The sequence below is a fragment of the Drosophila teissieri genome, chromosome 3R (assembly GCF_016746235.2).
Source record: "Drosophila teissieri strain GT53w chromosome 3R, Prin_Dtei_1.1, whole genome shotgun sequence".
NCBI lineage: Eukaryota > Metazoa > Arthropoda > Insecta > Diptera > Drosophilidae > Drosophila > Drosophila teissieri.
The window spans coordinates 30,216,274-30,229,319 of NC_053032.1; the positions used below are offsets into that span (position 1 = coordinate 30,216,274).

At 46.7% G+C, this 13,046-nt stretch overlaps 2 protein-coding genes and 4 non-coding genes across 6 annotated transcripts; all 6 read right to left on the reverse strand.

Moving 5' to 3' along the window:
• Positions 1 to 102: 102 nt before the first annotated feature.
• Positions 103 to 6,980, reverse strand: LOC122621827 (acyl-CoA Delta-12 desaturase). Its single transcript, XM_043799818.1, has 6 exons — positions 6,796 to 6,980; positions 2,152 to 2,558; positions 1,305 to 1,435; positions 856 to 1,247; positions 616 to 791; positions 103 to 559 (listed from the first exon to the last, which is right to left on the reverse strand). The coding sequence occupies exons 2-6, from the start codon at positions 2,555 to 2,557 to the stop codon at positions 396 to 398; spliced, it is 1,269 nt and encodes a 422-aa protein (XP_043655753.1). The 5' UTR covers position 2,558; positions 6,796 to 6,980; the 3' UTR covers positions 103 to 395.
• Positions 6,981 to 10,618: 3,638 nt separating this feature from the next.
• Positions 10,619 to 13,019, reverse strand: LOC122619379 (40S ribosomal protein S7). The gene is made up of 4 exons (XM_043796281.1): positions 12,867 to 13,019; positions 12,436 to 12,603; positions 12,043 to 12,375; positions 10,619 to 10,811 (listed from the first exon to the last, which is right to left on the reverse strand). The coding sequence occupies exons 2-4, from the start codon at positions 12,601 to 12,603 to the stop codon at positions 10,728 to 10,730; spliced, it is 585 nt and encodes a 194-aa protein (XP_043652216.1). The 5' UTR covers positions 12,867 to 13,019; the 3' UTR covers positions 10,619 to 10,727.
• Positions 11,063 to 11,199, reverse strand: LOC122622728. The gene has a single exon (XR_006326328.1). It is a non-coding gene; the product is annotated as a small nucleolar RNA psi18S-1377 (small nucleolar RNA).
• Positions 11,239 to 11,378, reverse strand: LOC122622729. The gene has a single exon (XR_006326329.1). It is a non-coding gene; the product is annotated as a small nucleolar RNA psi18S-1377 (small nucleolar RNA).
• LOC122622727 lies at positions 11,430 to 11,568 on the reverse strand. Its single transcript, XR_006326327.1, has one exon. It is a non-coding gene; the product is annotated as a small nucleolar RNA psi18S-1377 (small nucleolar RNA).
• On the reverse strand, positions 11,694 to 11,832 carry LOC122622726. Its single transcript, XR_006326326.1, has one exon. It is a non-coding gene; the product is annotated as a small nucleolar RNA psi18S-1377 (small nucleolar RNA).
• Positions 13,020 to 13,046: the final 27 nt, after the last annotated feature.

The window sequence follows — 13,046 nt, forward strand, 5'->3', positions numbered from 1 at the left end:
CCGCCATAATTACGGAAACCAATCGAGCGAGTCCACTGGATTATTCATAGACCCATTGCCTATGCATAAGCCTCAGGTATTCCAAGGGTGTTCAGAGTCGAGTGGTGTTATAATACAAAACATAGTTTATTGACCCGCAGGTAAGTAACGAAAGCAACGATGGGAGATTAGCTTGCCTATGCGGCGATCCCAGAGATCCGAGTGATCCGGGTTGGCATGGGATGGGTTGGGTGGTGGGTGGTGGGTGATGGGTGATGGGTCATAGCCTAGTTTAGAAGACCGGAGTCACATATGAAGACTCAGTCCCCGATAAAAAACAGAGCATAAGGCATGGCTTGGTGCTACAACTTAATACTACGAAAACCACAGGCTGAAAACATAATACACGGCCTAGCTCAGTTCTGCATCTTGGCCAGCTCCACGATATCCTCTCGAGGAATGTCCTTGTCCCCGAAGCCCCACACCGAATCCTTGTGGGCATGGTCATCGTCCAGGAAGCGAGTTCCATCGCCGCACTTCTTGGCTCTCCTCAAGACCATGTCAGGGGATACCGATTTACCTGCAAGGCGGGTAAATTAGTACAGATTCATTGGAATGGCAGAGGATTCAACTCACGTCCTTTGGCCAGGCCCAGCCAGGCGCAAAAGTCGATGAAGCCGGTGGTGATGTTGAGGCTGTAGTTGCCGAACTCGCCCGTCTTGTAGTCCCAGGGGAAGACGTGGTGGTAGTTGTGCCATCCCTCTCCCATGGCCAGCAGGGAGACGATGGGCGCCTCGGTGGACATGAGGTTCCTGGAGTGGGATTAGGTAGGATTAGGTAAGTTTTGCCGACCGGAGGTACAGTGATCTGTCTTACTTGTCGTACGGCTTGTTGCCGTACATGTGCGCCACGCTGTTCACGAAGAAGGCGACGTTGAGGGTCCAGGTGAAGCGCATGTTGAAGTTGATCCAGAACGACATCCAGAGGTTCTCGTTCCAGAAGTACCAGGGCACAGCCACCGGCAGGACGATGGAGCAGAGCGCGAAGAGCGGTATGTAGTACTTGCGCTGGAACATGCAGACGGCATCCGCCTCCAGGTCGGACATGTCGATGACCTTCCGCTTGGCCACCACCTTGGGATGCGGCGTGAGGAAGAGCCAGCCCACGTGGGCGAAGAAGAAACCACGCTTCGCATTGTGAGGATCGGCATCCGTCTCCGAGAACTTGTGATGTATCCTGTGATCAAGCGCCCACGTGTAGGCATCTCTCTGCGAATTGAGCAATCAGTTACATTCTAGCAAGCTTGACACTGATGTAACACTCACCTGGCCGGCGATGGAAAAGGCAAAGGCGAGCAGAATCCTCAGGGGCAGCGAGGCGGTGTAGGATTTGTGGGACCAGAGGCGATGGGCTCCCGCCGTGATGCCGATGCCGGAGACCCAGACGGTGACCACCACTGAAAGGGGACGAACAAACGGATGTCATTGTCTAAACAAACAAATAAAACACACACACACCGCGTTGTTTGGTTTGGTGTGCTGATGACGCTTCTCGCTTGATTTGCTCGACGGATGACACAACGCCCGGCTCTAAATATATCTACGAATTCGGGGTGGCCTATTTGGTCGTTGCTCGGAAATCTTTCCCGCTCTTCCTATCGTTCGATCACCAGCCGAATATACGAATATATCGGGCAATTGAAGCGTTCGTTAACTTCAATTGCCAGCGGTCAAAGTTCACCGGGCAGCCTTGCATACAGATACAACCTGATGGTTGTTTACCTCTTGCATAACATTAACTCATTCAAATCTGACTGCCATGCGTCATTTTGGACAAAAACATTGAGCAGCAACATTGTTGTGATCTTTAATTTATATACACTAGAACTTGTAACATCTATCTACATTTAAGCTACAATGATTCCCATGTATCTGCACTAGAACTTAATGAACACCTCTGCCCAGGGGATTGGTAATACAGACAGCCAATTTAAACTGGCCCAGTTAGCAGCGCGACTGGCGTTTGGTTACAAAATACCTAATAGCCGACCATCGAAACGCTGTTTGCATGTTGGCAGATGCAATTACGGGGATTGGCGACCAGGTCGCCGGGGCGTCAGCTTATTAGCTGCCCAGTTGTTAATTACACGGGGACACCACAGTGGACACTCACCCCAGAGGAATGTGTAGAAGTTCGCGTAGAAGAGCTGGTACAGTCCGTAGAGGGCACCGACGTGCAGGAAGGTCTGGGCCCCCAGATCGGGCCATCTGATCTGCGGATTGTACTCCTCCTCCTGCTCCTCCTGCTGCTGCTCCGACTCCTTCAGCTTCTGGTCCTGTTGCTGCAGCAGCTGCTGCTCCTTGTAGACCGCGTTCTCCTCCTTGTACCCCAGATTGTCCTCGTCTGTGACCAGGGTGTGTGATGTAGCGTCTGTGGCATGGCCTCTGTGCTTCAGCTCTCCTCCATTGGGGACAGTGGTGGTGCTGCGGTTCCCATTCCTGTCCAGGCTGCAGGATCCGTTGCAATGTCCCACAGACTGCGCCTGTTTCTGGCCGGGAATCGGGGATGAAAGGCACATGCTGCAATAGGAGAAGGAGAATAGTTGGTTTAACATATTGTTTTCGGATAATTTCAATATGTTACTAATACGCAACGTTGCCAGCTGCTTGCTTTGCAGTATCTTGTACTAGATAGATAGAACCATTTATATTACAGAATAATGCTCCAAAATCTGATGATTTTGTGTGAAATAAGCCCAGTTATGAGTAATGCCCAAGCAAACAACCAAAGGCTAATAAACCTTTCGTACTGTAAACATCTTCTGTTGACCGCTAAACTAGTTATGCGTCCATCATCCACAATAGACGTTTTTTTTTTCGCTGAGCTATCAAAGCAAATCTACGGAGACTTGCTAATTAAAGTTTAGGATGGCTATAAGCGCTATAAGCACTATTAGCAGGCCATTCTGAGAGTTTCGACTGTAATTGGTGTGAAATCTGTTGCCAGCCTCACGTGCCACGTCCCGCCCACCCAATCCGCCCCCTGTGGATTCGAAGGGTTTGCTCTGGATATTAACAGCATTCGTTTATTCAGTTTTATTTGTGGAATAAACGCCGGCACTCAGGGCCAACGTTATCGCAGCTTATCGCCAGTTGAGTTCCATGTTGCAATCACCGATCTGCAAGTGGCCACTATCTGGTCGACAGCAAATGGAACTACACTACATCATTATGGCCATCTAGTCACAACAAGCGTGAGTCACACGCAGGTGCAAACAGGTGGATCCTCGCACACGGAGGTGGGCCAGAATTCGAACTAATTTCATGTAGTATGGTGTGACACTGTCTGCAATCAGTGGATGATTCCGCTTCGTCATTCAAAACTCCGCGAATTGCCGGGATTTCGGCGACTCCTAATCTCATGAGCCCAATTGCTTCATAGTTTTCTTATCTAACCACCCCATCCTCTTTCTACCAATAAAAATTTGAACTAGGTCTATAATGGTAAGGTTTCTTACCTAGAGATACCGACTACCATAACTTCATTATCCAGAATTATTATCATTTAAAAAATCACAAACATAAAATGCATTATATTTACACTTCGCTATTTTATGTTTTTAGTTATCACATTTATATCAAAGCCAATAAACAGACGGACTGAACTTTTATGGTTATATGGAACAGTAAAACCAAATCACTAATGTACCAAAGTTAAATAAATATCTGCGGAAAGTGGGAAAATCGTGAATAGATTTTTAAACACATCTAAATAGCCGGGGGCAGCTGGGCAAACAAACATGGCACAACGTATGATCTTCTTGGAACGTAGAACGAAAGCAGCATACCCCTGAATTCTAAAAGTATAAACATTTCACATTTTAAACTAATTTGGTTTAAAAATACTTTGATATAAAGGGAAATCAGCATTTATAAGATATTAATGTTCTTTTTCTCTCTCTCTATCTATTTGACATAAGCAAAGTTGTTTCAATTGGCTACCAGTCTTGAAAATATTCCACTCTTTGCGATGCAATAAATTCAGCATTTTCGCCACTTGCGAAACGGCCCAGAATTGCAATCATAAATTGCCGAGAATTGATTTCACCGTGTCGCACTCCCACCCAAAAGCCATATACCTTTGGACTCTGCGAACACTGGGTATAGTCGAATAGGCGAATAGTCGGATAGTCGAATAGCCGACGCCCCCGCAGAACATTTCCCATGGTCTTCGGTCGAAAGGGGGAATGGTCGATCTGTTTCTCGTGCGTGCGATGGCTTATTGCCTTGCTGATAAGCATTGCACACCTGGCACACCTGGCCCATATTTTCCCCACTGGACTGCCACCCACCCTGCAGTCCCCACCACCCCCCCACACACACTTGATTCATTCAAAATTTTCGTGTTAAGAGCGTTGATAAGACGCCTATCGACCATTGCAAATACTTCCTTGCGATAGCCGACTGCGTGATTCACTCCCAGTCTGACCCCTCCAGGTGCTCGGAGTGGCATGAGTAATGGGGGTGCCGAGGAATCGCTCCCCTTACGCAATTCGCTGGGGCGATAAGATTGGGGAGTCTGATCAATTTACATATTGATAATAAACCGGACGGGTTCGGCACAGTGGGGCTGCCAAACGCCAAACGCCGAACGTCAAACGCCAAAAAACACTCCCCAGCTTTTTCAATTAGAAAATGTAGCCACGAATGCTAATTTCAAAGAGGGCATGTGGAATGTGAGCAGAACCTTCTGACGAGCGCTGTCACAAGAATTGATCAACATTTTCATTGGTCCCGAGCACGCGACTTTCGCATGAATAAATTAGGTTTCGAATAAAACCACAAAAAAAAAAGCAACAGAGAGAGTCACTTCACTCTCGTTTGGTTAATTTTCAACGCGCCAACTTGGCAACGCACTGCAGTGGGGCAAAGAAAAAACAATCTAATTCGGCCCAATAATAAATAATAATAAACATACTTGTAGCACCCCCCTGACTAGTCCCGCCCCTCCAGTTGGCCACTATTTTATTGGCATTGGCATTTGCCGCAAAATGCTCTGGAGTGTTTTCATTTCGCTGCCCGCGATAAAGCTGACCGTCCGTCCATCGATTCCATCGAGAGGTTCTACGGGTTCGGTTGGCGGTTCCCAGTTCGCGGTATCCGATACCCGTACTCCTCTCCGATTTCTAGACACCCCAGGCATGGCTAATTGCCTGATGGCTCGCACGTCGTCGTATCACCAACTATTTTCCCATATCGTCACCAGAATGCCGAATTTTATTGGAAATTTTCCATGCCCCCAAACAAAAACAGGGAGCAGTGAGCTTTTTCCCGTACGTATTGCATTGGCAGAGAAAAGCCAACCCCACAGATTTCCCAGCACTGCGATTTAGTGGGGCAGCGGAGGGAGATCAAGTATCGTATCGCCACTTGTTGCTCGGCTGGCACCTTTAATTGGAGCTTTTAATGGTCGCGGGGCAATTGAGGCATTCGCTATCTAAAGATAATTCAGACCAGATCGCTGGCAAACTATGGTTACACTGAGCAAAAGAGCCCTAGCTAATTAAAGACGGCATTTTTCAGTTAATTTGTATAGCAACAAAGTGCTACATATTCATAGCAATTCCATTGGGTCTCCCATGGCAGCGAATGTAGCGAAATATGATGTGAAAAATCATAAAAATCAAATTTTAAATAATCTAATTTAGCACTTGAAAAAGCCCCTCGAGTATTGGAACTGTTTGTTCCTGGAAAGAGGTGCCGATAGCGGTTTCCAAGGAATTTGCGAGTCGATTGTTGCTTATGGGAACCACTTTTTGTGAGTTTACTGATATAGATATTATCCTTATATCAATAAGCTTACTCTAAGTGCACCACATCTGTAATATAGGATTCGGTTGGCACTCTCGCTTTTCGATGTGGAGATTGTCACAGAATCTGGCGTCTCAACGGCTCAGACTAAACAATAAACAAGAATTTCGAAAGGAAAGCACAACTAGCCAGCAACAATATCACGAATAGTGGTATTTACATTTCACACAAACATTTCTAAGCCATTAGGACTTCGAATTTCGTTAACCGGAAACTCCTTAAATTGGTAGGTGCTTAATTAAATTGTTCAAATTAAGTGTAGCTCATGGGTGATTTCTGTCTTTAATGCCCGATTCCAGGGGGGGGTTTCTAGACCCCCCTTCTGTGAGAGGGCTAACCCAAGTTAGTCAGTCCGGCTGGTCGGTTTATTGATGTGGGTCAACGCGTGTCGCGGCAATCAAATCGTGAGGGATAATAATGTGTATACAGTCTAGAGCTAACACCTGGGGGAGGTTCTTTTGGAGGTTTTCCTCTGCGTGGAGGGGCACTTTCCGGCGGGTGGTGGGGTGTGCATGTTACTCGCTCTGTTGACTCCCACCGAACTCCCCATCCACTCCCCCTAATCGACGCTGGTAATGACAGAAATGAGCAAACAATTGGGTTACAATTTGCATGTGAGCTGTGTGTTTGAGTGGAGGGAGGGGTGCGGGCAGTCGAATTGGGATTGGAATTGGTACTGGGATTGGGAATACTATCCAAGTGGGCGAGGACCGATAAATGGAGCTTCCCTGTTGCAGCTCATGCTCCATAAAGTTAGAGGTGCATAAAAAACAACCATATAATCGCCGGTTATTTGTTTTCTGTTTAAAGAGGCGTTTGGGACTGGTTAAAACTACTCGAATAACACAATTATGCTATATTGTTGATCTGTCAGAGAGTTCTGGACAAAAACCATATGGTATTCCGCGATTATACAGTCTGTGATCACTTTTTTTTGGGAACCTACTTTGCGTGTGGTTCGGGATTCTGGGCAACTGAGTCCGCGGCGATAACTTTGGTAGTACGGATCCTGGGGGTTTCTCGGGATACGGATTCGCCGGGATTCGGATTCTTCGCGCTCCTCACTCTCTACTCTTCTCGTCTCGCTTCGCTTTCTCCGCTGTTGTCGACCAGGCGAACGAACTCAAGTGACTAACGACGCCCTCTGAAAACGGTCGACATTTTACATCCAAAAGAGCGGGCGCTGCCGGCGTCGACGTCGACTGCGCTGCCATAGAACTATCGGCGACAGCGACGCCAACTGCGGTTAAGACCATTCAATTTGTAGTTTATTTGTTGTCGCTTCGCTGCGTCTCCACAGTTATTATCTACCATTCCGCCTTGCCCTGTTCGCCCCTCCCCCAACCGCCCCCTTTCGGCCCAGCACCTCTGTTTGCATTCTCTGTTGTGCTCACACATTCCGTAAACATTACACAAACAACTCGCGGTTCAAAGTCAATGCTGCCGCTTCGGAACATGACCAACTTTCAGGAAAACCATGGGCTATAGCCGAACGGGGAATGCCCTGCATTCTCAATTTACTTACTTTTACTTTTGTTTGCTGAGTAACTTATGAGCAGCTTGTGCTGATGATAACCAACTAAAGTGGTGTACATTTTCGGTTAAGAAGTTAAAGTAGAAATTAGCTCTCTCCTTTTACGAAGCACTCGCAGTTAACTTACGTTTTGTAGGGTATTTAGCAGTGTGTAGGCGTCGGCGTTAGCAGAGCTGTTGACGCCAGCGCCAGCGCCGCCGCAGACGTCGGCAGAGCAGCAACAGTCGCGCGAGCGAAGCCGGCAACGGGTGGTATACTCAACGCGAGTGGCCAAGAGGGAGCCCACAACACGTATACGAGTAGTGGGCCGTGAGTGGCGCATTTCGTCATCGCGTGAGATCCCAGTGCCGTAAATATCGGCCAAGTTCCCAGTAGCTGGTGCCCACTTTTCCCGTTTCCTTTCCCTTTCCCACTGGCCCACTTTCCCAGAGAGCGGCAGCGGGAGCGAAAGCGGGAGAGGAGAACCTATTCCTCTCAATCTGTTTGTTGCCAATGGCATCATTATCGGCGTGTCGCTTTTATCTGCTTTTCTGTTTTTCCGTCTTTAATACTGCCTACCATATTTTCATGTTCTGCCTGGAGATAATGCTATTGAAAGAGAGGCGAGGGAAGACGCTTTTTAAAGAGTTTTTTGTGCTGGAAGAAAACTTTTTTCAAAGCCGATTTTAAAACCGGAAAGCCACACTTCGCTTATCGCAACAGTTGAATATTTCTGTCTAAAACTAAGCGCTGCGATAAGCCTGAAAAATTTTGCTACATTTATAAAAAGTCGTCGCACTCAAATGAAATCCGTCTGCTCTCCAGTAATACAATTTATAGCTAGCTTTTGTAAAACATCATCTTCGGTGGGTGGCATGATGTAATGCTAGATCTGGATAAATATAGAAAACGCAGCGAGGCACGAAATTCTAGGCATACTTGTGCGATCACAAGTGTGCTGCCTGTGAGAGAGCTCCCCAGTTGAAAGAGTAACTATGTAGCCCCAAGTTTATCGGCGGCTTATCAGTAGACGTCTGTGCCATGGCAGTCATCGTGGAACGGCATTTTCAACCATCTGGCGAAGTGTGGTGCTGATTGCCTGGGGCAAAGCATAGTGAATCCCCCCTCCGATTCTGACCCCCTCATAAAGAAGCTAACTTATAGCCGATGAAGCGATAAGCTGATATAGTCTTCACCACAGCAGCGGACTTATCTGCCACACTGAAATTGGTTTATAAATATCACCTAACCATTCAAAAATATTTTATCAACTCTTCCATCAACTTGCACTAACTTTCAGGTTTCAAATGGCTTCGGGGTACATAATCTTGAGTCAACTGCCTGCTCTGATACAGAAAAGTTAGTTAGTCAGAATTAAGTTTATTTAGTTTAAGTGCATATTCATAAAAATTAAAGAAATAATCATAAAATGATTATTCTTTTAATCTATTACACAACAAATGTGGAACTTTGAACCACCAGATTACATTATGCTAGTTTATTATTTTAGCAAAGAAATGCTTAAATGACTAATGGGTGAATCTTTGCAAATTGTAAACCATAATAATGGATCATTGAGCCGAATGTCGATTGGACACCCGCTGATTATATAGCCGCTATATATAAACGCTCGTTCATGGCAGATTGTGATTCTCGCTTGCTTGCAGACGAAGCTCATGAACTTGGCGCTGCGGCGTGACTCAGAAATCCGTCGCCATCGGCTGGAGATGACATAATATTTTGTGATATAGGACAGCCGCCGCCGAGTCCTGAATGGGGTTGGGAATTCCCAATTCCAGCGGCAGGATGTGATGTGGTGGGAGGCGAACTGCGACATGTCACATAAAATCTACATACAAAGTGCCCATCAGTCCATTTGCAAGTGTGTGGGCAGCGTTTTAATTAGGGCGTGGAATGGAGTTGCCCAAGACGGAATGGCGCATTGTCGCCCCAAGGACGAACACACCACCCATCCCATCTGGCGAACAACACCCCTAATGATAACCGCTCGTCTAGAACGGCGCACAATTAGGCACCATCAATAATAGATGACCTGGCGGGTTCATTTAGATAGAATCGCCGATAGCCGACTAGCCAACACCCCACCCCAAGGATCCCACCAACTTGTCATCGCACCTCCTGTGCCTCCTGTCTCGCCCAAGGGTCACGCCCCCTTGTAGCACCACCACCCACCGGGAATTCCCCAGACAATAGTAACGAATTGGTCGGAAATCGAAAGTTCAACTCGAGCCCTTGTTGTGGCCAAAACTACATGGACTTGCTGCTCCCGAACTTAAAGCCTTTCGTGTTCCCTTGCATGTCCATGTCCTGTCAGTCCTGTGGCTTTAAGTGACTGTAGTAGGCAAGCGATTTGTGGTTTCCATTGTTTGCCCGCAGCTCGTGTAACATGTCGGAATTGTTGAATTGCGTGATTTCGCGGTGGCTTCTAATTGAATTTCAAGACTGCAATCAATCGACTTGGACAGCTTAAACGAGTCAGGAATGCACTAATGCCCCAATGAAACCAAGCAATTGTGGTATTCTTGCAACAGGATCGATTAATTGGCCGATCAAATCAATGGCTACTAATGTGCATAAAACGCCAGGGCTATATGAAGGTTATTAAATCGAAATAAAATATTATTATCATGATTAATTACAACTATACACTTCACCTCATATACAATAAAGGATAACCAAGGGGTTTCTTCAGAAGAGTTCATTAAGCAAGCTTTAACTTCACCATAATGAACATGTAGTTCATTCAAATATAGCGGCTAAAAAGCTTTTCATGGGGTGTTCCATGTTTGAAAGCTTTCCTTTCCCAAAATGAATCAGTAAAAAAACCCCACACCCTTCCATGTTGCGGCCACCCCCAATCACACGTGATTATTCAAAAGACATAATTACATGGCACGCAAATGAGAGGCGCCAAGTGGAAAATGTAGCCACAAGATTAACCCTTTCGCCACACGTGCGAGTCTCGAAAGGGAACAATTTTAATCTATTTAGGAGAACATACGTCAACTTTTTAATTAAGCAGTTGAGCAGGCATCAAATGACTCGCACAGTCTGCCATGTAATAACCCCTTTTATGGCTGCGCTTAATCAAAACATGTGACATCCCAGCAGGATACTGCTCCTTGAAAGGATTACAAATCTAACACATGTAGAGACCCACAGGGGAAACTGCGCTGCGCGCTGATTAATTACAGGACAACAGAGAGAGAGCGAGTTGGCTTAATTGGAAGTTTGCTTAGTTTTAGATTGTTTAATGTTTATTCACGTTCTCTAGCTCATGTAAAAAACTCATATTCCCAGATGAACCGGCGAACCAGTGCTACACCCTCGAACGAGAACCCGCTCTAGACATTCAGGTAGTTGTCGGGGAATTCGAAGGTAACATCGCGACCAGTCAGCTTCTTGTAGACCGAGGTGAAGGTGTCGACCTGCAGGGAGAAAAACAACACATATTAGTGGGCATGATCAGGGGAATTTAGTTATTTATTAGTGTACAGCACCGCAACCTCCGCTGCAGCAGAAAATACTGCAGCGGAGATATCGAGCGGATAGCTGGATTAATCTTCCGCTTTATATAGGAAGTCCCGAAGCACCAGGAAACTAAACGGCGCTCGGGAGGCAAATAGGCGGCACTCAAAGTGCATCGTGTGTGTTTTCAAACTTATAACTAGATTATTATCTATGTTGCAATCCTTAAGTAATGATGCTGTCCTGGTAAAGTAGACCCACCATTGTGGAGTGATTCGTTGCATTACTGTGCGTTCTGTTTGACGATCGCTGGACTTCAAGAACGTCCAGCAAATAACACAAGAACGGTGATAGAAACCAAAGTATTCAAAGGCTAAGTTTTGACACAAATGTGGCGCATAGGTTAGTAATGCAGAAGCCGTGGCAAGTCGGCTCAACATTGTGGAGTGATTCAACGCCCATTTATTTGCGTTCTGTTTGACAATCGCTGAGCTGAGGTAATCGCTTAGCGAATAACACAAGAACGGTGTGTACAATTAAGAGTTCTTGCAGAGGTATTCAAAAGATAGGTTGTGAGAAAGTGTGGCGAGCCGGAAAGTAATGCAGTAGCCGTGGTAAGTAGGCTCAACATTGTGGAGTGAAAAGCTGCATTTCTTTACGTTCTGTTTGACAATCACTGGCTTTTGATGTAACTTCCAGCAAATAACACAAAAACGATAAACAGTTCTATGTACATATAACCATATATAATCCTTATAAAATGTCTATATATCTAGGATCCCCCTTTTCCAGTTGATATCTGCTTCTAGTGCTTGGTTTCAAGTATTGATTTGAGTATGTGGTAATGTGGCGAGCCGGAAAGTAATGCAGTAGCCGTGGTAAGTAGGCTCAACATTGTGGAGTGAAAAGCTGCCTTTAATTTGCGTTCTGTTTGACAATCACTGGCTTTGGAAGGACAACCAGCGAAAAACACAAGAACGGTGTATCAGACCAAGTGTGGCCAATATTTGGAGATGCAGGACCGCATTGGCTTCTAATGCCTGCAATAACGAGTAATTGGCCCTGAATGCTCTGCGTCCCCTGGCGAAGATTGGGCTCCATGGCAAATGAGGCCCAAATATCGAGGGTACGCGCTGCTAAACACACGATGCACTCTGCTTTTTGAGTGTGCAGTTTGGATTCTATGCTTACTTTGTGTTCAATGGTGGTCTGCTGGTTCTTGTCCAGATGCACCTTGACCAGCTGGGAGCCGTCCAGCTTGACGCGGATGCGCTTGCCCACGATCTCGGCGGGGAAGACCAGATCCTCGAGGATGGCGTCGTACACAGCGGTCAGAGTCCTGGAGCGTGGACGCTTCTGCTTGAGAGGATTGCGGGCCTTGCGCGTGGGCTTGGGCAGGATCTTGCGCTCCCCAATCACGACGACATGCTTGCCCGAGAACTTCTTCTCCAGCTCGCGGACCAGGATGATCTGGATCTTCTGGAACACCTTCTGCTGTGGAATGGGCACGTAGATGATGACGGCCTGCGTGCAGAGAAGTGGGTTATGGGAGGCACTACATTTTATGCTGCCTGACTGGTTTACCTTCTTGCTGCCGAACTCGATCTCGCGGGCACGGGTGATGTGCAGATCGCGCAGGTAGGGCTTCAGGTCGCTGTTGGCCTCGAGTTCCACCAGCGCCTGGGCAATGGACTTCTCGAAGTCATCGGGATCCGAGCCGCCGGGCTTGATAATCTTGGAGCCGATAGCCATCTGCAATGTTTCATCACCGGTATTTTAGGTTTTCGGTTTCAATTACAAACACAATTTGAAATTGGCGAAGTCGCGTCCCCACAACGCAATGCAATAACAAATCGCCGGCAATCGGCGTTATTACACCAGCATTTCACTGGATTCACTCGAAAATCGCAATTGGCCATTGTCGCTGCGGCCGTTTCTCTTATTATTTCGCTGCACTGCGTTGTGGCGAGCGCGCAATTTGCCCATTTTCGGCGGCGGAAGAAAAAAAGTACCACCTTTGTCGACTATTTTGACAGGAAAGGAAGTCGAGCCGCGACGTAGAGGTGGAACAAAAAGCGAGTTGTTATCGATGCGGCACGCGCGATGGCTGTTCGATACTATCGATACTGGCACTAGGGCTTTTATTTTTCATGTGGCCTTCGAGATGCTTAAAGCATCATATCTAACAATGTAAA